This window comes from Coregonus lavaretus, assembly GCF_964263955.1.
Source record: "Coregonus lavaretus genome assembly, chromosome: 40".
Lineage (NCBI taxonomy): Eukaryota > Metazoa > Chordata > Actinopteri > Salmoniformes > Salmonidae > Coregonus > Coregonus lavaretus.
In genome coordinates this window covers 7,969,726-7,994,237 of record NC_140027.1, presented here as the reverse complement: position 1 = coordinate 7,994,237, position 24,512 = coordinate 7,969,726, and the positions used below count along the sequence as shown (strand labels likewise).

General features: G+C 45.5%; 1 protein-coding gene across 1 annotated transcript in view; it reads right to left on the bottom strand.

The window, feature by feature from the left end:
• Positions 1-24,512, bottom strand: part of LOC311113660 (nucleosome-remodeling factor subunit BPTF-like) — a 48,537-nt gene that overhangs the window by 11,931 nt on the left and 12,094 nt on the right. The window contains exons 4-20 of the mRNA XM_084156936.1: positions 20,438-20,683; positions 19,697-19,888; positions 17,752-18,101; positions 17,294-17,512; positions 16,510-16,658; positions 15,074-15,205; positions 13,345-13,474; positions 12,649-12,784; positions 11,986-12,288; positions 9,801-11,754; positions 8,691-8,815; positions 4,230-4,358; positions 3,893-4,043; positions 3,570-3,609; positions 3,262-3,487; positions 2,839-2,982; positions 292-422 (exon numbers count right to left, since the gene is read on the bottom strand). Of these exons, the coding sequence (XP_084013062.1) occupies positions 292-422; positions 2,839-2,982; positions 3,262-3,487; positions 3,570-3,609; positions 3,893-4,043; positions 4,230-4,358; positions 8,691-8,815; positions 9,801-11,754; positions 11,986-12,288; positions 12,649-12,784; positions 13,345-13,474; positions 15,074-15,205; positions 16,510-16,658; positions 17,294-17,512; positions 17,752-18,101; positions 19,697-19,888; positions 20,438-20,683 (4,757 nt within the window). The remainder of the gene's footprint in view (positions 1-291; positions 423-2,838; positions 2,983-3,261; positions 3,488-3,569; positions 3,610-3,892; positions 4,044-4,229; positions 4,359-8,690; positions 8,816-9,800; positions 11,755-11,985; positions 12,289-12,648; positions 12,785-13,344; positions 13,475-15,073; positions 15,206-16,509; positions 16,659-17,293; positions 17,513-17,751; positions 18,102-19,696; positions 19,889-20,437; positions 20,684-24,512) is intronic.

Sequence of the window (24,512 nt, the reverse complement as noted above, 5' to 3'; positions counted from 1 at the left end):
TGACTCCAGTGAAGGGTTGCTGTTAATAGTTCATGGGGAATCTTTTCAACAACGTGTTGATCACATGTTACTGCTTATGACCTGTTTTAGAGGGCTGTGGGGAGAAGACGTGACAAGGGGGCAGGGTGGATGTTGGTAAGGAAGGGAAGGGTGAGATAGGGGGAATTTGAAGATCTAGGCGGGTTCATGTAAAGCAATTTGTGACAACTGATGACGTAAATAGGGCTTTATAAATAGATGTGATTGATTGACTGATAGATAGATAGGGAAAGATGGTCCATGGGGTGTTACCTGCTGTGGTGAGCCAGGCATGCCCGGCCTGATGTTGATGGTTGTGGTGCGAGGCTGGAACGAGGCGAAGGTCTGGGCGCCGCCAGCTTGGCTTGAGGGAATGATGCCCAGCACCTGCTTCTGAATCATACCTGGGGAGAGGAGAGGACCTATTACTGTGAACCACACATACAGGATTGATATTTATCTAATACTCTGCATTGTTAAAAAAGGACCTGTAAGTAAGCATTTCACTGTTAGTCTACACCTGTTGTTTACAAAGCATGTGCCAAATACAATTTTTTTCAATTTTCGATTTGATTTATATCACCATAACATTAGCATTATGGAGATAATCAATATTCTGAATATTCAATATTCAGAATACGTGTGTGTTATTCTGACTTTTGATGATCAAATGCTTCACATTTAAAGACAGAAATGAATCCACAAACAATTCCCCAACATCCGTTAAAGACAATAATGCTACTCTAGTTATTAACTTTTATCTTTTGGAAATGAAGAAAGCTGAAATGTCCCCTCAAGGCTAGCAGTTTCACTGTATCAGGTATGGAAACAAACGATCCATTGTGCACAGTTCATGATGTATCAATACGTCACTCAATAAATTACTTGTGGATGTTGTTCCTTTCAAGTTGCAACCCTCTCTGATCTTGACCACAGTAAATATTAACCCAGCAAGTAAACAACATCAAAACAATCTTCAAACGGGGTATGTTGGTTTGAATCCATCACGTATGACCAGCTCATAAATTATGTATGACTTTTCCTTGAATTCATACGTTTTTATTTACCTCCGACAAAGCGAGTGTTTCATATTTGTTACTTTGGCTGTGTGTCAATACTTTTGAGCTCACGTGGACACAGGACGGCAACCAAACTGAAAACTTATTTCCTCAAAAGATCTGAAATTGTTGTCCTCTTTTACATCACCCTCTCCTCACTGTGTTTTTTTGGGTGCCTTTTTTTCTGACCACAAAACCGATCAGGTAAAGCTATAAATCAATGGTTTCCCTCTTCAAATAGTGGAGGTTAAACCAGCTACAGTAGAAGACTGGGGAGTTTCAGTTCTGGCACCGACATCAAACGGCCACTTCATAAGAGTAGCTGTTTGGAGAGTTGGTGAGCTAGCGAGTAAGCGACACAGAAAGAAGGAGGGGGGTAGAAATCCCTCCATCCTCCACCTCTCTATAGCGGGTTACCTGTCTGATGAACCAGACCTCAACGTAAACTTGTTATCCTGCTCAACTTCCTTAGCATGCTCCAAAACAAACAGGCATTGAAACAGTCACGCTGGAAAAATACACTACTGTTCCTTAATACCAGCTCTCTCTCTCCCTCCCTGGTCTCTGGATGAAACATGGGTGTCACTAGACAGGAGCGCTGTTTGTTTGTGGAGTCATTTAGCCTATCCGCTTGAAACGTGGATGTGTCTTCTGTGTGTGTGTGTGTGTGTGTGTGTGTGTGAGAGAGAGAGCGTGTGTGTTGGTGTGTGTGTATATATTCAAGGAGTGTAGCCAAGGGCATGACCATCCTTTTATATGGATAATTAGAAACAGGAAATATATTGTGAAATATGGGAGGCAAAAACGGGTTCAGGACAAGGTCATGTTTTTGCATTGTTTGAGTTTTAGTATTGGCCAGTAATAATGATGAAAATGCTAAGCCTTATTGTAGTAAGACAACGTTTTGGCACAGATACGTCTACAAGCATATCTTCGATATCTGACCTTTTTAGACACTAGAAAACTACCTCACCTACAATCACTCACACACTAACAACCAAGTATTAGTCCAAGTCAGTCATCGTGAAGCATCAATTGGAATTTCAATAAATTGCCGTTTGGCTGAATAAACAAATGAAGGATTGTGCCTTTAACGCTGTTGTACACTTGTCATCAACCCACTGTTAAAGGTGAACTCAAACAGGACAGCGGAGCTAAAAATATGAACCATCACCTCATCGGATGGGTCAATATTGACATCTAAATTAGCTACCGTACTACTTCAAAAGACAGTCTGGCTAAGTTCTTAGACTACACAGTCTACCGTTCTGTCCCACCTAAAATAACAACGTTCTATTAGATTACCATGCCGACAGGGCACAACTAGACATGATGTGCATGTGCCACTCCAGACTGAGCCACTGACTCACGAGTTGGCGCGTGGCGGGGCACCGCAATGGGGTTGGCATTGAGTGGGCACCGCACCACTAGCCTGGTCAAGAGGACAGACCTTACCACAGTGTTGTGCCACAACAGGTGAGTGAGACAGTGCTTCTGTCAATAGTGGTAAGTTAGGTTAGTGGTTGGAGAAGATGGCAGTTGGTAGAGAAACATTTCCTTTCAGTCATCCATCCTTGTCATCATGGAAAAAAGGGAGGAATGAAGGATGCATTTGTACAGCATTTAAAACAGGACCTCTCTCTTTCTTGTTTAATGTAACCTTATTTTACCAGGTTGTCCCATTGAAGTCAAAATATCTATTTTTCAAGCGAAACCGGTCTCTCACTGTGCCTCAGGTGTGGGCACAGGGGAGTTACTGTACCTCCTTGAGTGGTTGGCACGTTGACAGTGACAATCTTGCTGTTGGCAGGCAGCGGCAGCTTGGCGGTGAGCACCTTGCCCCCCATGGACGTGCCCGTGATCTGGAAAGTCTGTCCGGCCGACGTGGCCACTGTACCCGGCGAGGCTACAGGGAAATATGCAAATGAGGCTCCACCCGAGAGTCAAAGATCAACCGCTGCTAAACAAGCACAGCTGCTAACGGTGACTCAAACAGATTTAGTCTGTTAGGGGTTGATTCATACACAAACACTATTACTTTCTATTTGCAAGGATTCCCTACTAAGTAAAAAATAACATCACTTGAGCACAAATAAAATCAGAACACATCTGAAAGAGATTCAATGAGGTTATTCTCTTTACCAATCTACTGGCTTGTGAACAAAGAAAAGGACCTATGACATACCTCCACTGGGCTGCCCCTGCTTGACCCAGGAAGCAAACGACTGCTGGAAGTTCTTGTTCTGCTGGAAGGTCACGGGGGTGCCCATCTTGGTGGCCAGTACCACTTTGGTTCCGGGGGTGGACTGGCCCGACAGGGTCACTACCTTGGGGGTGGAGGCGGGGGTGGCTGGGCTCCCCGTGGTGGTGACTGTGGTAGAGCCAGCGCCCGTTTTCTGGTCCAGGCGCTTCTAGAACAAGAGAAACCGTGAAATAATCTGGAATACACAACAAAACATGCTTATTTTTCACACGGCTAGTGGTCCTACTCACCTTGGCCTGTTCCGCCGCCTGGGCTTTCTCCTTCTCAACCCTGTGAAGACAGAAAGAGATGTATCATACACAAACCACTGAAAGAGTTGGAACATAACTATTTTTTCCCCAAATGAATGCAATTAGCTATACAAAAACTATAGTTAATCAAATTTAGGGAAATTAAGCAACATGTTTTTTTAAATTAGTCTAAGAGAGTTGAAGTGCGTTGATAACAGAAGATAATGACAGTTCAATTTACAGTTCACTGAAGAGAATAGCATGGAGTATGCAGTTACTATGCCCCCTAGATCTCATGCCCCCCGTGCCCTTTGACCTCTGACCTCTCAGAGAAGGCCCTGATCTCCCAGAGGTCCAGCTCCTCCTCGGCCACCCAGGACTCAATCACCATCGGCCCAGTTTCCTTTTTGGGCTCCGGCTTCTTGGGCCGCAGGTTGCTGGAGCGCAGGCCTTTCCTCTGTGGCGTGTGGGTCTCTGTAAGGATGCGAATGGATGTGAGAAAGAGAGAGTGAGAGAGAGAGGGGGACAGTAAGGGTGGAGCAAGAAAACAAAAGTAGAGGGGGAAGCAGTGAGAGAAGAATATGAGAGAAAGAGAGATTGTGTCAACGACGACACCTTGGTGAGAAATAGTTTTATTCTAGCCGGCTGCTTCTCCCTCACCTTTTGGGGTCTCAGGAGCGCCGAGGGGGCAGATGATCTTGCGGATGCAGTATTCCGAGCGGATGCCATAGGGCCCCACGTCGCGGCGCTTGATAATCTCTGTGGTGGTGATCTCCGTCTCGGAGGTCTCTGTGGCAATGAGTGGGGATAGGGCTGGGTTGGTGTAGGATGAAGGAGGAGGAAGATGCAGAGAACAACTCCCAAGACATCACACAGTAACAACATAATACGCTGCCATTCAATACAATACACAGGAATGACATTCCATGGGAAGAGCCTCTGATATTTAAGTAAAAAGTAAATAGGAGTAGCAGAGGAAATAGGGTTCATGGTGGATATATTAGGATATACACTCCCCTACGTATTTATTTGTCCAGCGAAGCTGGATGAGGTAACATGTTTCATATGAGGCGACAGCACAGAATGTCACCTTTTATTTGAGGGTATTTTCATAAATACAGTGCCTTCCGAAATACTTCAAAAGTATTCATGCCTCTTGACTTATTCCACATTTTGTTGTGTTACAGCCTGAATTCAAAATTGATTAAATATATTTTTTTCCCTCACCCATCTACACACAATACCCCATAACGACAAAGTGAAAACATGTTTTTTGATTTTATTGAAATGTATTGGAACTTAATTCCAGAAATATCTCATTTACATAAGTATTCACACCCTTGAGTCAATACCTTGTAGAAGCACCTTTTGCAGCGATTACAGCTATGAGTGCTTCTGGGTAAGTCTCGAAGAGCTTTCCACACCTGAATTGTACAACATTTGCCCATTATTCTCTTCAAAATTCTTCAAGCTCTGTCAAATTGGTTGTTGATCCTTGCTAGACAACAAGTTTAAAGTCTTGCTATATATTCTCAAGTAGATTTAAGACAAAACTGTAACTCAGCCACTCAGGAACATTCACGGTCTTCTTGGTAAGCAACTCCAGTGTAGATTTGGCTTGTGTTTTAGGTTATTGTCCTGCTGAAAGGTGAATTCATCTCCCAGTGTCTGGTAGAAAGCAGACTCAACCAGGTTTTCCTCTAGGATATTTTCTGTGCTTAGCTCCATTCCGTTTATTTTTTATCCAGAAAAACTCCCCAGTCCTTAACGATTACAAGCATACCCATAACATGATGCAGCCACCACTATGCTTGAAAATATGGAGAGTGGTACTCGGTAATGTATTGTATTGGCCCCAAACATAACACTTTGTATTCAGGACAAAAAGTGAATTGCTTTGCCACATTTTTTCTTTAGTGCCTAGTTGCAAACAGGATGCATGTTTTGGAATATTTTTATTCTGTACAGGCTTCCTTCTTTTCACTCCGTCAATTAGATTAGTTTTGTGGAGTAACTACAATGTTGTTGATCCATCCTCAGTTCTCCTATCACAGCCATTAAATTCTGTAACTGTTTTAAAGTCACCATTGGCCTCATAGTGAAATCCCTGAGCAGTTTCCTTCCTCTCCGGCAACTGAGTTAGGAAGTACACCTGTATCTTTGTAGTGACTGGGTGTATTGATACACCATCCAAAGTGTAATTAATAACTCCACCATGCTGTGGTCCTCTGTAGCTCAGCTGGTAGAGCACGGCGCTTGAAACGCCAAGGTAGTGGGTTCGATCCCCGGGACCACCCATACACAAAAATGTATGCACGCATGACTGTAAGTCGCTTTGGATAAAAGCGTCTGCTAAATGGCATATTATTATTATTATTATGCTCCAACGGATATTCAATGTCTGTTTTTTTTATTTGTACCCCTCTACCAATAGGTTCCCTTCTTTGCAAAGCATTGGAAAACCTCCCTGGTCTTTGTGGTTGAATCTGTGTTTGAAATTCACTGCTTGACTGAGGGACCTTACAGATAATTGTATGTATCGGGCACAGAGATGAGGTAGTCTTTCAAAAATCATGTTAAACATTATTATTGCACACAAATTGAGTCCATTAAACTTATTATGTGACTTTTTAACCCCCTAGAGTCGATTGACACACCAGTGCGTTAATTTAAGTTATACCACAAAAAAATCAAGTTACATAACAAAATCTGTCAGTTTAAGCTAGAGATATCTGTTTTGTTGCATTGGATGTGTCTCAAATCCACCGCATCCGCCAGTGTCGCACTTCCGCATCTGCGGTGAAAGGTGACAGAGCTAGAGCTGTGTTTGTAAGACCATGAGACATCCAGAAAATCTGTCTTCTCACGTAAACGTCTGTAGTGTCCGAACGGTGTGGCCTACTCTATTATCACTCAGTGGAAAGGGGAGATTCCCACGAACACCATCCGTTTTGCTCTACGACCCCCACAAGTGTTAGGAGACTCGTATGAAATCGGTACCGTAGATGTGCCGTTTGAGCTACAAATGAATGAGCAGCACATTTTCACTCCTGAACTTATTTAGGCTTGCCATAACAAAGGGGGGTGAATACTTGTTGACTCAAAACATTCATTTCAGCTGTTTTTATATTTTATTTGTAAAAATGTTGAAAGACATAATTTCACTTTGATATTATGGAGTATTGTGTGTAGGCCAGTGACAAACAAAATCTCAATTTAATCCATTTTAAATTCAGGCTGTAACACAACAAAATGTGGAAAAAGTCAAGGGGTGTGAATACTTTCTGAAGGCACTGTATCCATTTTACAGTTTAGAAATTAAAACACTATGTATATAGTCCCCCCATTTGAAGGTGTCATAAGTATTTGGACAAATGCACTCATAGGTGTATTCAAGTTATAAAAAGTTAAGTATTTGCTCCCATATTCTTAGCACTACATCAAGCTGGTACACTACCCCTACAATGTACAGTTGAAGTTTACATACACCTTAGCCAAATACATTTAAACTGAAGTTTTTCACAATTCCTGACATTTAATCCTAGTAAAAAAGAATCCCTGTCTTAGGTCAGTTAGGATCACCACTTTATTTTAAGAATGTGAAATGTCAGAATAATATTTTATTTCTTTCATCACATTCCCAGTGGGTCAGAAGTTTATATACACTCAATTAGTATTTGGTAGGATTGCCTTTAAATTGTTTAACTTGGGTCAAACTTGTCGGGTAGCCTTCCACAAGCTTCCCACAATAAGTTGGGTGAATTTTGGCCCATTCCTGACAGAGCTTGTGTAACTGAGCCAGGTTTGTAGGCCTCCTTGCTCGCACACGCTTTTTCAGTTCTGCCCACACATTTTCTATAGGATTGAGGTCAGGGCTTTGTGATGGCCACTCCAATACCTTGACTTTGTTGTCCTTAAGCCATTTTGCCACAAATTTGGAAGTATGCTTGGGGTCATTGTCCATTTGGAAGACCCATTTGCGACCAAGCTTTAACTTCCTGACTGATGTCTTGAGATGTTGCTTCAATATATCAACATAATTTTCCTTCCTCATGATGCCATCTATTTTGTGAAGTGCACCAGTCCCTCCTGCAGCAAAGTACCCCCACAGCATGATGCCGCCACTCCCGTTCTTCACGGTTGGGATGTTCTTTGGCTTGCAACCCCCCCCTTTTTCCTCCAAACATAACGATGGTCATTATGGCCAAACAGCTCTATTTTTGTTTCATCAGACCAGAGGACATTTCTCCAAAAAGTACGATCTTTGTCCCCATGTGCAGTTGCAAACCGTAGTTTGGCTTTTTTATGGCGGTTTTGGAGCAGTGGCTTCTTCCTTGCTGAGCAGCCTTTCAGGTTATGTCGATATAGGACTTGTTTTACTGTGGATATAGATACTTTTGTACCCGTTTCCTCCAGCATCTTCACAAGGTCCTTTGCTGTTGTTCTGGGATTGATTTGCACTTTTCGCACCAAAGTATGTTCATCTCTAGGAGACAGAACACGTCTCCTTCCTGAGCGGTATGACGCCTGCGTGGTCCCATGGTGTTTATACTTGCGTACTATAGTTTGTACAGATGAACGTGGTACCTTCAGGCATTTGGAAATTGCTCCCAAGGATGAACCAGACTTGTGGAGGTCTACAATTATTTTTCTGAGGTCTTGGCTGATTTCTTTTGATTTTCTCATGATGTCAAGCAAAGAGGCACTGAGTTTGAAGGTAGGCCTTGAAATACATCCACAGGTACAGCTCCAATTGACTCAAATGATGTCAATTAGCCTATCAGAAGCTTCTAAAGCCATTACATCATTTTCTGGAATTTTCCAAGCTGTTTAAAGGCACAGTTAACTTAGTGTATGTAAACTTCTGACCCACTGGAATTGTGATAGTGAATTATATGTGAAATAATCTGTCTGTAAACAATTGTTGGAAAAACTACTTGTGTCATGCACAAAGTAGATGTCCTAACCGACTTGCCAAAACTATAGTTTGTTAATAAGACATTTGTGGAGTGGTTGAAAAGCGAGTTTTAATGACTCCAACCTAAGTGTATGTAAACTTCCGACTTCAACTGTATATGGGTGGGTGGGTGTTGAGATACATGCAGAGAAAGGATGGTCTACCTGTGCGCGTGGTGCCTACAGCGGCGGAGGGCTTGACGGCCATGTCGTCCCACCTCAGACAGGCCCACAGCAGCCTCAGCATCAGACTGACCCCTGCCAGGGACTTCACTGTCTGAAGACGGTACCTGCAGAGACAGACAAATAGGTTACCACACATACAGGAGCACAAGCGCGTGCACACACACACAAACACACAGGCACATACGCACACGTAAACACACAACTGTCTGGGGTCACCAACACGCACAGCCTTTGTCTGCTACCATACAGGTACATGAAAGAGAGACAGCACGTGCACACACACACACAGAGTTCATAAAGTTCATAAATCAACCCTGGCAGCCAGGTAAAATGACCGTGTTACTTCCTTGTTTCCGAGGTTGGCTATGAACCTGACTCTTTGGTATGCTTCCTCTGTTGGCTATTTAAAAAAGGTTGAACAAATGTTTCTAAAAAAAAAACATATTGGGACAGTCGAGGTGTGCGTGCCAAATGGCACTCTAATCCCTATAGAGTGCACTACTATACCATAGTATACTATAGGGCCCTGGTCAAAAGCAGTGCACTATATAGGGAATAGGGTGCCATTTGGGACACAGCCAGGGAAAGACATTCCTCTTTTTCCAGTGTGACTGACAGACCACAGGCAGGGAAAACATCCTCGGAGCGGTTAAGGCGCAGCGCGAACATCCTGACACTTGCAGACCGCCAGTATGATTCACGTCTAGCAGTAAAAAGCGGTGGTCAAAATAACCTGAGATCTCTCTGTGAGAGCCACAACAGTCATAGGGGCCAAACCCACTAACAGCAAACAGAAGGACGAGAAGACATTACCAACAAATCAACAGGACAAGACGTGAATATCGTTCGCCGGAGCATTAATGCTCAAGAGGTTCTAGTTATTGTGGTATGACTGTATCACAGCTAAGAGTTGATGGCGTGCAAGGCTGCAACTAACGCTAATCATAAATCACATGGAGCATTAGAAAACCCATATATTTAAAGCCCTGAGTTTTCTCTAGCTAGGTAGTCTGGCAAAACTCAGGGCCCTAATCATATCAAATAATGCAGTTAGCTAAGGCGCTAGCCCGTTGAAAGCTGTGTTCTCACCTCCATGTGATGCCATAGGTGGGCCTGGGCGAGGGGTAGGGCCAGATGTCCTGGGCCGGCTTGGCGTTGTAGCTGAAGATGGACACCTCACGGATGCCCCCCCGCCTTGCCAGCTTCTTCAGGTCGTCGTTGGGCAGGACAAAGATGCTCTTACGTTGGCTCTTGGTAACAAACTTGCGGTAGGATGGCAAGGCGGTGCCTGAGCGCGTCTTCTTGGTGCGCGAGAACTTGAGGAGGCGAACGCGGCCCTTGGTGGAGGTCGACGAGGTCACAATCCCCGAAACGGAGGAGTTTGAACGAGAGGACTCGTTGTGGGCGGCGAGGAGCGTTGTCTTGTACTCGGTCACCGTTTCGCTCTGGCTCTCGTTTGATTGGCTGTCGGGCGTGGGTGACAGCATTTTGGTCACAGTGGTTTTGGTCATGGTGGTGAGCGTGGAGACCGCGCTGCTCTCGGTGGTTGAGACTACGGGCGCGGCTGTCGTCCCCGAAGAGCTTGAGACCCCCGCCGTTAGCCGAGACTCCGTGGATACCGTGGTGGTGGTGGTTGTTGTGGTGGTTACCTGGGTGAGGATGGTCTTACCGAAGGATCCCACCCCACTGTTGCTGCTCTCCTCCGCAAAGTCATTGCTGAGGCTGGAGTCCTCTGCAGAGCGCACCGACGAGGGGGCCATTTTGTTGGGCGTAGTAGCATCGCGCTTAACCTCCATGGGCTGGGTGTTGTTGAGCTGCTGGGTGCTCTGGGTGGTCGTAGACCCCAGCGCCTCCACGTTGTTTTCCAGCCTGGCCACCTTCACCGGGGGCTGGAAGTCCTGCTCCGACACCGTGACCTTCCTCTCCACCTCTAACCTTGGAGCCGGCCTTGGTTCCGTGCTGTCCGGCCCGGTCCTCTCGGCTACAGGGGCCACAATGCCGTTGAGCAGGGGCTTTAGGGGCGAGACCACTTGACCCTCTCCCTCCACCTTGCCTAGGCTGTTCACCTCTGAGCTGTTAGTGAGAGCGTTGGAGGGCTCGTTTAGAGTTGGTAAAGAGTTGGTCAAGGCTTTAGCCTCCACGCTGTCATTTCCATTGATCTGAGGTAGAGAGGAGGGCTGGGACCCAGTGGCGATGGCCTCGGTGCTGCTCTGTCCATTGCCCTGCCGCTCCTCGGGCCCCTTCCCATTCTCCTCTGTGCTTTGCTGGGGGGGTTTAGGAACGGTAGCTGCAATCTGGCTGCCCTGCTGGGTTATAGTGCTTGGGGGTATCGTTGTGGAGTGGGGTTTCAAAATGGCCACTTCAGGTCCTGCACCCTCGGTGAAAACGGGCTTGGAGCTGGTAGACTCTGATGGTCCACCAGTGTAGTGGATCCCACCTGAACTCTGAGTTTCCATCGGTTCCGCTGTGCTGCTGGGCGTTTTAAGGCCCTCCTGCCCTGAACCGGCCCCTGTGGGCCCTATAGTCCTCTCAGGGAGGTCTCCCTCCTGTTTATGGGGGGTCATTTGGTTTTGTGTTGGTGGGGATGCTTCAGCTGCAGGCTCTTTGGGTGGGGTCGCTGTGGCTAGGTGAGGGACCCCCTCAGCGGTCTTTGAAGGGTCCGCCTGCACCTCCCCTTTGACTGACAATGGAGCAAGCGCAGGTGGCACCGAAGGGGTGCTGAACTCCAATTTCACTGTGGGACTCTGGGCCTGGGTCGGAGTTTGGGGCTGGAGTGGGGTCTGCGGCAGGGCGGTCTTCGCTGGGGTAGGCTTGGCCAGGGCGACCTGAACCCTCTGCTTCTCCTCCAGGGCGTGCTGCTTGACGCGGCGCTCCAGCAGACCGTCCAGCTTGGAGGCCTTGACCTTCTTCTTGTAGGCCACGCGTGTCAGGAAGCCCTGGGCCACGTCCACCACGTCGTAGTTAAAGGGCCTTGCTTTCCCCTCGCCAGGCTCCTGCTTCACGGACGTCGTCTCCGTCTCGGTCCCTGGGCTGCTGCTGGTCTCTGACAGAAAAACAAAATGGACACGTAAGTTACTGGATCATTCTTCTTATCCTCTCGTCTGAACAATGGTGAAGAAGCTTAGTGCCCAAGTATGGATGTAAATGAGCATGTAGAGAAGTATAAGATCTGGTGGATTCAATAATACGTGTGACTGATATTGCATGTGTTCGTTAGCTAAGTTAAAGCTAACAATCAATAAGGGAGTCAATGACAATCTATAAAAGCGCTAACCTTTTTCATCATCTTGTCCTGAGTCTGAGAGGCTAGGGTCCACCTCCATCTTGTCAGCAGCGGAGTCTTGCATCTTCACCTTCGCTGGCTCGTCACTCTCTTCTTTCTTTCCCTCCTCTGGCATTTCCTTCGTCTTCTCTCCCGACAGGCGGTCTGCTGAGGGCTCTGGGGTGGTGGGCGTAGTACCCCCATCTTTCTCCACGGGTCTTCTGCATCCCTGGGGTTCTGAAGCGACAGTTGTTTTGAACAACCTTGGCCTTGGACCCAAGTCCAGCAAGTTGCATTTCTCGCCACGTCTGGCAGCTGCGAAGGAAGAAAAAATACTTGTTTGAGTTATCATAGCCACATTTATATTAGTAGAGTCAATTTCACAGGGGAGTGTTATCCCATGTGAAATGTAATCGTACATTTCTCACAACGTTTGGCAATTAAGAAGGAAGAGGAGGAGTTTGACAGCTATGTGTACATTTGTCCACTGAATTCCTTGACTTCTTTCAAACCAAACCATAGAGATGGATGAAGATCTCTAGTTGGATATAATTTGTTTTTGCATGGACATTGCCATTGCCAGTGCTGTCACAGATGCCATAAAGGCACAGATACAAAGATGAGAGCTCTATCCATCTCTATGAAGAGGAGACAAACTAGAACGCTCCTGCTGACCTTCCAGCTCAGCGCGGTAGTTGGCGTTGGTGTTGCCGGGCAGTTTGGTCAGGAAGCGGTGCACATGCGTCTTGCTGATCCAGCTCCAGCCGCCCCAGCCCGTCACGCGATACTCCTCTCCCTTCTGCTTCCACACCTTCACACGGAAGAGAGAGAAAGAGAGACGGAAGTGGAAAGGAGAGAGAGGGGGGAGGGTACAAAGGGATGTAGAAAGCGGGCGGGGGAGAGAGAAGGGGGGAGAGAGAGATAGAGAGATAAAGGAAGCGGACAGGAGAGAGAGAAGGGAGGGGGGAGAGAGAGAGAAATGAGAGGGCCAGAGGGTATTCACACCCACCATTAAGTAAACTCATCTAGCAGGGCCACTATGTGAAAGATGACACTCCCACCGGAGCTCGGACACTCGCCTCATCAAAGGGCTTTTAACACCGCTCGGCATTCTGGGAGGCAGGAAGTGGCAATTAAACACGTCCTGGCGATTAGGGGTGACGGTGAACGGCCCGGTCGTAAATAGAGTGGTAGAGCTTCGACTTAAAAGGGCCTGGGCTCGGTCGGTAAACAAGGGCCAAATGAAAGGGGTGTATGTGTCTGTGTGTGTGTATGTGTAGCAGCCCTTAAGTGTGTGTGTGTGGGTGTCTGTGAGTGTGTATGTGTAGCAGCCCTTAAGTGTGTGTGTGGGTGTCTGTGAGTGTGTAATACCTGGTGCTTGATGGGGAAGGTGTACTTGACCCAGGTGGCCTGCTGCATGGTCTCCTCGTCCTCCAGCTTCTTCTCCCTCTTCTTCACCTTCTCCTTCTCCTCCCGCTCCATGGACGTCATACGGTGTAGCCTGCATGGTGGCACAGAAAGGGGGGAAGAGAGAGAAAGTCAAACACACACAGTCAGTTCAAAAGCAGATTCCTTCAATGCACTCTGGTGTGAGTGAAAGGTCTGGGCTAGCCCGGATCAAAAGGCAGAGGAGGGTAACACCCTCGTTGCTCTTGGCAAGGCTCCATGCAACACATACACACACAAATGACGCGAGCCCCTTGACTGACTCTGCACACCCACATACCCACCGTTACTATAACACAATCAAGGCTGTTAAGAGGAGGAGAGTTGCGGCCTTTACACATCAGTAGAACAGGTAGCAGCGTTTCCCCCCAGTATATAAATATTGTGCTACACACCAGGGGCGGGCCATTTGATCTGCTGCTGATCACCTCTGGGTAAGCTGGTCTTAGTGTGAGGGATGGGAGGGGACAGAGGACCTGCTAAAGTGGGGCAACGTTCCATATGGCACACTATTCCCTATGTAGTGCACTACAGTAGTAGTGTACAGAAGTAGTGCACTATATAGGGAATAGGGTTCCATTTGGAAGGCAGTGTGTTTCAATGTTTATACAAGCATATCAATTTGAATGCATGCCGAATGCATTGCTTCATACTAGGGATGTAACGATTCATCGATACACGGTTCAAATGTCTCGCGCCAGACAGCTTACTTCCACACGTGAGATTAGATCTGCTCTATCAGGTACAGAAGGCGCTAAAGCAAAAAGCTAATTGTAATTAACTTGTAAATAAATTATCTTAACAGTCATGGGAGCCCGGGACCTGATAAAGTGGACAACTACATCCAACAAGAGTCGAAGGAGAGGGATACACTAACTAGAACCTTCTCATCGCAGATCTGGTAGGACAAAAAAGCACGACGGTGGCTGGCCAATGTTATTGTTTCCCCCCACGGTGTTCATCAGCTTCTACTGTATTGGACAGAAACATTGAGAAATAGTTTGGTCGATTTATTGGTCAAATTAATTTTGGGGGGTCAATTTCAAGTCTTTCAAAACGAATATCTGACTAACTCAGAAATATGAAGTTATTTCAGAATGAAAGTTAACCGCCTAACACACCATGCTTTGTGACATTATGTTAGCTAGCTATCCCCAGTTAGATAGTGTTTTCACTTACTGCATCTGCATGCTTGTTGCGTTCGCCCTGGAGCACCTGTGTTTGTGAGCTGGCTACTCGTTCAATAGTATAATCTAATCTGTTCAAATCAGTGGCAGCATGTTCAGCAGTGGTCATTCAGTTTTTTTCATGCAAAAGTGAAATAGGTGTATTTATGCTGTTGTTCAAATGCACAGATCACTTTATATATCTTCTCAAAGAAAAAACGATCGTTCGAAAATTTGGCATCATATTTCTGTCATGCTGCTTTGTTGACAACTCCAACCACCCCGCGCCCCGGGTATTCAGCCATTCAGCAGCTGCCACTAGTCTAGGGTTTGCGCTCATTCTGAGGTCACACTTGGAAGTGGCTGCTTAAATGGTATTAAGGCGTTATTTGAAGTGGTAATGACATTCTAAGGATGACATAACACGGTAAAATAGGTTCTCTTGATGACTTGATGCCAGTTTAAAGTGAAAGACGGAGTCTACTCGCCTGGTGTGTCCCAGCGCGTCCTTCCAGACAGGGAGCAGAGCCACAGGTTTGATGGCACACTCCAAGATGGCCATGGCCAGGGCAAACTCCCTGGCCTTACTGCACATCTGCACCGCCTTAATCCAGTTGTTCCTGATGAAAACCAAAACAAAGCCAAAGGGAGTCAGACAATGGTGTTATCCGTCATATGGAATCGCGGTGACATCAAATCATGACAGTGTGACTTTATCCGTCATCTGGGACTGCTGCGGTCAGAACTGAACAAGAGCAGCGCACGCTAACTTCGATGAACATGTAAAAACAAATATGTTATCACCAAATATGATATCACAAACTAGTGACGGTCCTCATGAGAGCCAGTTTCATCATAGCGCTTGATGGACTGCACTTGAAGAAACTTTTAAAGTTCTTGAAATGTTCCGTATTGAATGACCTTCATGTCTTAAAGTAATGATGGACTGTCGTTTCTCTTTGCTTATTTGAACTGTTCTTGCCATAATATGGACTTGGGTCTTTTACCAAATAGGGCTATATTCTGTATACAACACAACTGATTGGCTCAAACGCATTAAGAAGGAAGAAATTCCACAAATTACCTTTTAAGAAGGCACACCTGTTAATTGAAATGCATTTTAGGTGACTACCTCATGAAGCTGGTTGAGAGAATGCCAAGAGTGTGCAAAGCTGTCATCAAGGCAAAGGGTGGCTATTTGAAGAATCTCAAATATAAAATATATTTTGATTTGTTTAACACTTTTTTGGTTACTACATGATTCCATATGTGTTATTTTATAGTTTTGATGTCTTCACTATTATTCTACAATGTAAAACCCTGGAATGAGTAGGTGTGTCCAAACTTTTGACTGGTACTGTACATGTTGGTTGTTTTGCTCTAGGACGCCCACAGGCCTCACAAGACTCGTCTGAAGGTCCCCCGGTACCAATTGAAAAAATGTATGGAAGTATATATGGAGACTGTTTAATGCCAAAAATTAGGGGTTAAATACATGTCCCCAAAAAAATTCTAATCCTGATCTTTCTTATATCTCTCAGACAGACAGACACTTCAGAAGAAACTTCCCTTAGATGTATTGTGGGGACTGTTGTTCCATGTAGTGAATCTGTTATTCAACACCTTTTTATGGGCTAATAGCAGTAAGGCCAAAAATACTTTTTCATCAAATATTTTTTTATATACATTTGTTTTGATACTTCAAACAGTCTTAAAATTCAAAATCAAATAGCTAAATGATCCTTGGTATGACCTTCTTAAAACAATTCCATATAGCTTAGTAGAACCCCCCCTCCATCCTCCCCTGACTTAGACAGGGCTTAGACTCTTATGGGTTAAAAACATTTAGATCATATTCTTTCATAACTTGTAAATCAACCAACTAGGCTCTCAAAAACCCCCAGAGCCCACATTCCAGCCGTACCTGTGTGAAGCCCAGTTGGGGTGCATGAAGGGTGCAGGCACGTTGGTCTCCAGCTGGATGATGGTGAGGCGCAGCGTGGAGATGGTCAGCACTTTGGAGCCGTGGATGGAGCCGTTCCACTTGAAGTCGCCTGCCGGCGTCATGCAAAACTGAATAATAAAATAACAGCTTTATATGTAGAGCGCTTTTCATTACATGGGGAAATCACAAAGCACTGTACATCTAAAACAAACTTAAACATGCATTAAGAAGGAGCAACAATTAGAAAAATTGAAGAAGAAAAAAACAGCTCAAATCAAACAAGGATAGAGGGCCAGTACTGTACAAGATACAAAGACAACTGAAAGGAGGAAACAAAGACTTAAAGGGATACTTCAGAGTTTTTGGTAATGAAGCCCTTTATCTACTTCCCCACAGTCAGACAAACTCATGGACACCATTCTTATGTCTCAGCGTGCGGTTTGAAGAAAGTTGCTAACTAGCGCAATTGCTATCCTGTAGACTTCCAGTCATTGCGCTAACGCTAGTTAGTATTGGCTCGCAAAACGACTAACTTCCTTCATACTGGACGCAGAGACATAAAAGGTATCCACGAGTTCATGGGACTCTAGGGAAGTAGATAAAAGGGCTTCATTGCCAAAATCTCAAAGTATCCCTTTAAACAGTTGAATCTAAAACTTAGCGCAAGTGTTTATCTGTTCAAGTTTATGTTGACTCCTTCAGTTGTGTGCAAGCTAAAGTTATCTTAAAATAAGTTTTATCTTAAAGTTTAACTTAAGTTTACCTTGTGCGAGAGGTGTCGCCGCTTGTCCAGGTCCTCACGGTGCTGGGGCTTGTTGAGGGCCAGCGTATTTCCGCTGTACTGGTTGTGGTAGACACGGTACTTGCCCTCCTGGCCCAGCTTGAAGAAGTGGCTGAGTGTGCCCTTCATCACCACCTCCTTGCTTGTTAGACTGCGCGTGCTGAGGCGCGACACGTCGCCCGCCGGGGTCACCACCAGCACCTGGAGTGAGGAGAGGAGGGTCAAATCAAAGGTAAATCAAATACATGATAGGTTGATAACAGACAAGCGACACTCAAATTGAAATAAATGCATGATATTTTTAGATGTAAATATTTGGCCCACGATTACGAAAAATACAAAGTAATCTCAAACAAAGTTTAGTACACCAGGCAACAACCTAAGGATAGCTATGAATGCAATGGCTAAAAAGTATTTTTTTGTAGATTAATAGTGATCACCTCTTTGCCCTCCTTGTAGCCCTTGTTGGCCTCGTGGACTGCTTCCTCCACCTTCTTGCTCTTCAGCTGGCTCAGCTTGCTCTCCGGGTTACGCAGGCGGGTCACCATGCGGCCGCCCGGAGTGACTGCCAACCGCTTACCACCGGCCTCGCCGTTCACCCCCTGGTCGTCCTGGCTGTTGACAGAGGACTGAGAGGACCGGTCGGCCAGGTCGGGCTCCTCCGGGCCCCTGGGGGACTCCCTGGCAATGGTGCTGCTGTTGCTGTTCTCCTCACCACCGGGCTGAGGTGGCTGGCTTAGGCTTGAGACCCCCTCTCCACTAGGAGAGCTAGATTCAGATCCTGCCTTCTCTAAAACACAACGTCAGTCACTATTTAAAATCATGCTTTAAAGGGATGGTATACTGCAAAATCAAAGTTTGACAGATATTTTCAGACGTCAAAATTAGTCATATGTCAAGAGTCCACATCCCACACAATCATGTATGTAGATCCAGCTATATGCCTCGACCCAAATGAATGGATAAGCACCAGGGAATCCAGAGATTATATGGTGCCTATCTTTTTAATGCATTTTGGATTGTGGCATGTAATACAATCTATATTTTTGTTTGCCTGGGATGTGGACTTCTCAAGAGAAGACCCAACAGACAGCCCCTTGTCAAGAGCAAGTTCAAAGTTAAAATGACATGCAATAGCTCCCTCTAGTGTCATGAAGCTGCATGCGTGTCATTCCTGTAGTGCCCACACACAACCTTTTACACAGCCAATAGGGTTATGATGATTCATAGTAATAATGATCGGGACCCATGCATTAAAGGCATGACTAATCACCCCGAGTGGCGCAGTGGTCTAAGGCAGTGCTAGCTAAGCCACTAGAGATCCGGGTTCGAATCCAGGCTCTGTTGTAGCCGGCCGCGACCGAGACACCCATGGGGCGGCACACAATTGGCCCAGCGTCGTCCAGGGTAGGGGAGGGAATGGCTGGCAGGGATGTAGCTCAGTTGGTAGAGCGTGGCGTTTGCAACGCCAGGGTTGTGGGTTTGTTTCCCAGTATGAAAAAAAATAAAAATAATGTATGCACTCACTAACTGTAAGTCGCTCTGGATAAGAGCGTCTGCTAAATGAGTAAAATGTAAATCTAAAATGAGTAGGATGACGTTGCCCCTAGACATTGATCCAAGGTCAGTTCTGAATGGTGAGGGATGGGTAAGGCTGATCCTAGATCTGAGCCTAAGGTCAACGTCTACCCAGAGGTGAATATGGATGTCAACAGATAAGACACCAATCCAATGAAAGATTGAGGGTACAGCGTCAACATGACAGGAATGTGACATATGGCCAAACCCAAGACACTTGGTTTTACACCACTAGTACAATAAAGGTGAAGCTCTTTTTAGAAATGCAACACATGAAGATGGATATTGAATCATGGCAGCCATGATGGTTCTTCACAATGAGCCATGTTCTCTGAGGCAAGCATCCAACAGTGGGCACACTGATGATAATGATAACAAGAAGCAATGCATTTGTGCTGATTGGATAATAGCACCCACAAGGTTCAAACTGAAATGCTTTGTCTGAAAGTCATTGTGATTCATGCCAGGCTATTCAGCCTGATTGCACATCAAAGCAATTAGCTTTAAAACGTTCTTTTGGAATGAACTAAAAGCAGGTATTCAGCACAGTTGTGACAAGCGTTCAATACCAAAGCTGAAATTCAGGTGTTTGCAAGTGTTGAAAAATCCTGTTGATTGCAAGATAAATTATTGAGGTGCTTGACAGCGAATTAAATGAGGGATGCAAGAGGGACAGCGACCAAGGGTAGAGCGGTGCAAAAAGGGGAAGGCGGGATGTTAGGAGAGGAACAACCCAAGCATGGCGAGTGAATGGAGAGGGTTGATGAATGGGGTTCAAAGTTCACAGTGACACCACCCCCTTGGTACCTTCAGCCTCCTGCACGCCCTCCATGTTGGTTTGGACCTCGTCCCCAGGCTCTCGGGCCCCGGCAGGGAGGTCTTGCCCCCCGACGGCAGGGCTGGGGGCCTCTGTTGCGGGGAGGGTGGGTTGTGGAGCCGGGAGATCAGGCTTACTCCCCTCTGGGATGGAGCCCTCACCAGTAGAGGGAGCCAGCTCTGCTACAATCAGAGTCGCAGATATTCAGAGTTTGGCAAACTGTCCTACATATTGACACCATTTTAACTCTATTCAAATTTGCATTCTCGCTAGAATGTAATTACCTTGGAACTTTTGATGCCAAGATGGCGGCCAATAAAATTACACATCTCAAACAGAGTTGGTCAAAGTGTATGTACCAGACCATGTATGGAATATGCACAACAAGCACTTCCAGCGTGGGTATATAGAAGATGTTGTATTGTAATAAGACTAGTAGGCATTGTGTAAAACTTGGTGTGAGGACGCTTATTACCGAGGGGTTATCAGCAGTATTGCTGAAGGCATTGTTTTAAGTTGACAAAGTGGTCTCCGATGTGTTGACAAGCAACACAAGGGATTTCTAATTGGCACAGAAAGAGAAGAGAGCTGTGGGAAACGGATCAATAATGAATTAGGCCTACATCGCTCTATATCCAGACACAGAAATATCACACCCAGCCCGTAGAGCCTGTTGGAGCATGGTGTTGCAGTAGCTTTAGTTAGATGGTGTGTGTGTGTGTGTCTCTTACCTGTAATGGTGGTCCCCTCCTTGGTCACCTGGTCATTGTCCTTCTCAGCCTTGCCCTCCACTGCTACCACCTCCTCTCCCTTCTTCTCTAGGTCATCAGTCTTCTCCTTGGGTTCTCCCCCCTCCGTCCCCTCCTCCTTCCAGAGAGTTTTCTGTGCCTCCGCCTTCTCCCTCTCCTCAGCCGCCCGGCGCTTCACCTCCTCCAGCTCCTCCACCTGCTTGGCTCTCAGCCGGTCCAGGATCTCCTCTGGAGAAAGGAGATGTCACAGATTGATTGATTCATTTAATTGATTAGATAATTAAAATACATATTATGTATGTCTAAATGTTTAATTGTGGGAAAACTATATACATATATATACATATATATAAAACAAATAAACATTCAGCCATAAAATACCAAATAACTAGCAGTATATAGACTAAACACTATCAAGGACAACACAATAATGTCTGAGTTATTAGAGAATTAGTCAGCTAGAAATTGAAACCAGCAGGACTGCAGAAATCAAGGCGCTGAGTTATGCACCCGAGCTACACCTTGACTGTCTCATACTGCCTGAGCATAAACTCCTGTTTTATTGACTAGCCTATAAAACAGCAATAACTCACAGAGCATTCTTCGTATTCTAGCCAGCAAGCAATGGTGTGTAGAGAGTCAGTCAGCCTACGCATTCGCTTTATCCTACACTAACAGAGTACACTTAATCAATACATTTTCTTATTTGACCATGGCGCAAATATGCCAGATGAATCAAACATTCAAACGTATGTTTGAAAGCTTGCTACTAACTGTGCTTTTCTCTGGGCTATACTATAGGAATGGCCATGTAGTCTGTCTGGTAATGAGCACATTAGCACCCAGCTGTGCTTGGAATTGAACACTGCCTCAAAATGAAACTTATCTGAAATGACAGCCGCATAATGAGAAATCATCATGGCTTATACAACTGCTCAATGCGGTAAAACAAAGAAATGAGCCTGTATGAATGTGTGAATTCCACTCTCTCGCAGGACCACATGCTGAGAGATTGAAGTCGTACTCTGTGATGAAACAGGTTATTTAATATATCAGGCATCAACGACAGCCTACTTCCTCTGTCATTTGTCACTGGAGAGCATGTGTGTGTGTGTGTGTGTGTGTGTGTGTGTGGTGGAGAAGCCTTGACAGCAGCCTAATGAGTCTTCCTAGGGGGCCCAATCTGGGATCTGTCATCGTTCTGCCAATGCCAGTGTCTTATGGTGTGTGTGTGTGTGTGTGTGGTGTGTTTGTCTACGTGCGTGTGAGAGAGGAAGTGTGTAAAAGGCTCTTTCAGACATAATGTGATTTCCACAGTGTGTGTGCAGGAGTGTGTCGTAAGTAGACTCACTGGTGAGATTTCAAACCATGAATTCTCAAATGGGAGGCACAACAACAGAGAACATGATCTCAGTCCCTTATCCGTGTCCATCACCATGGCACAGTTACAGTAGCCTGGTCCCAGATCTGTTTATACTGTATAACAAAGTCCTACGGTCATTGCCATGTCAAACATAAAACAGATCTAGGACCAGGCTGCAGATACGAGTCCCAATCTAAAAAGCCTCAGCTGTTACAACAGCTTCCTATTCTTGTCGTCACCTCGAGACCACTGATAGGTAAAAGGATTGGATAGCCTTAACACCCTATCACATTCAACCATCCCATTTGTTCTTTAAATCAGATCAGTTGTCATGAAGGAGAGGAGGAAACTGTTTGGAGCGCAGCCAAACTGGGACTGGATAGTAAAGTTGTCATGGAATGGCTGTACTGGTTCCTATGGCCCTTCGACATGACTGGGTAGTATTCATGTAACTGGGGGAGGGCGAGAGGAAGGGACGGGGGTACAGACAGAGGGAGCAGAGAGAGGGAGAGACAGAGGAGGAGTCATTGGCAGGCTCTCTGGTGTTAGACAGTTGAGCCCCTCACACACAGGGACCTTTGGCTTAGATGGACTGGCTTGGCTAACTTGGCTACGTATAGAAGACAGGAGGACACCCAGCACAGCCATGTCCCTCCTCGTCTTTCATATCCTCTCTCCTCCTCTATGTCCGTCATTCTTTCTCCATCTCTCTCATCCCCCTGTTTCTTGACCTTTTGCATCCATATTCTTCCACTGTCCCTTAACCGCGAACCCACCCCACCAATGACCATTGACTCTCTCTATCCGACCATCTCTCTCTCTCCCCCGTTCCCCCTCTCTCTCTGCCTCAGAGACATTCAGTCCTGCATCTTGGACCTCCTCCCAGTGAAGCCTGCTGGAGCAATGCCAGAGCCCCCAGAGCCTACAGCCAGCACAGGAGGAGATAGAGGCACTCAAACACAACCAGCCAGCCAACCTGCCACTGCCCCACTGATCAGGACCTACTTACCCAAATACGAGGGGTTTGGAAATATTTTGGATATTGCTTTGGGAAGGAAGGGTAAATCCACTATGATAATCTGGCAGAGGCAGGGGGGAGAGGGATAGCGGTATGCTAGTGCCATACATTAGTGCTGAGCGATTAGTACTTTTTGAGGTCAGTTCGGTTTCGGTTAGATTATATTGTTTTATTTCTAAAAATGTAACATTAAATGCACTATGCATTATGTGGGTTGAATGCTAAAACACAGAATAAAACAATTAATAAAAGTCCCATGACGGTAGTGACTGCCCATCACTTAATAAAATATTTCAGTTGTTGTGTATATTACATTTGTTTTATTGGACTACTTTATTATTTCATTCCAAGTCATCATCTCATCTCTATAAAGCTGCTACCTATGCTGTCTGACAAAATCATTATTTTAGTAGTTCTTCAAAGTAAATAAGGCTTTTATGACTGCTGAATACCAACTATCAAATCACTTAGATCATGTATTTTCAGGTAGAGATACCGCGAAGAAACTGCTCTCTATGTATCCCCTCTTGATCGCGCATTCTTCTGTTCTTCCGTAGCACAGCACGCATAAAAGAAACAGACCAGACAAGTAGCTGTACAATGGATTATGGTCATGGTAGTTAATTATCATGTTTTCTGCGCTAAACTATGTAGAACATTGACATGTTGGAAACTACAACTCCCTACTACATCGCACAGTTCGGGCTGGATCTGATTTATCTCTAGAGAAACTGCAGCGCAATGTGAACATTGAGCTCTGAGAAAAAAACACAACAAAATGAAATTCAAATAATTGTTTAAAAAACGAAAAATAACTGACAGCACTACCATATACAGTGAGGGAAAAAAGTATTTGATCCCCTGCTGATTTTGTACGTTTGCCCACTGACAAAGAAATGATCAGTCTATAATTTTAATGGTAGGTTTATTTGAACAGTGAGAAACAGAATAACAACAAAAACATCCAGAAAAACGCATGTCAAAAATGTTATAAAATTGATTTGCATTTTAATGAGGGAAATAAGTATTTGACCCCCTCTCAATCAGAAAGATTTCTGGCTCCCAGGTGTCTTTTATACAGATAACGAGCTGAGATTAGGAGCACACTCTTAAAGGGAGTGCTCCTAATCTCAGTTTGTTACCTGTATAAAAGACACTTGTCCACAGAAGCAATCAATCAATCAGATTCCAAACTCTCCACCATGGCCAAGACCAAAGAGCTCTCCAAGGATGTCAGGGACAAGATTGTAGACCTACACAAGGCTGGAATGGGCTACAAGACCATCGCCAAGCAGCTTGGTGAGAAGATGACAACAGTTGGTGCGATTATTCGCAAATGGAAGAAACACAAAAGAACTGTCAATCTCCCTCGGCCTGGGGCTCCATGCAAGATCTCACCTCGTGGAGTTGCAATGATCATGAGAACGGTGAGGAATCAGCCCAGAACTACACGGGAGGATCTTGTCAATGATCTCAAGGCAGCTGGGACCATAGTCACCAAGAAAACAATTGGTAACACACTACGCCGTGAAGGACTGAAATCCTGCAGCGCCCGCAAGGTCCCCCTGCTCAAGAAAGCACATATACAGGGCCGTCTGAAGTTTGCCAATGAACATCTGAATGATTCAGAGGAGAACTGGGTGAAAGTGTTGTGGTCAGATGAGACCAAAATGGAG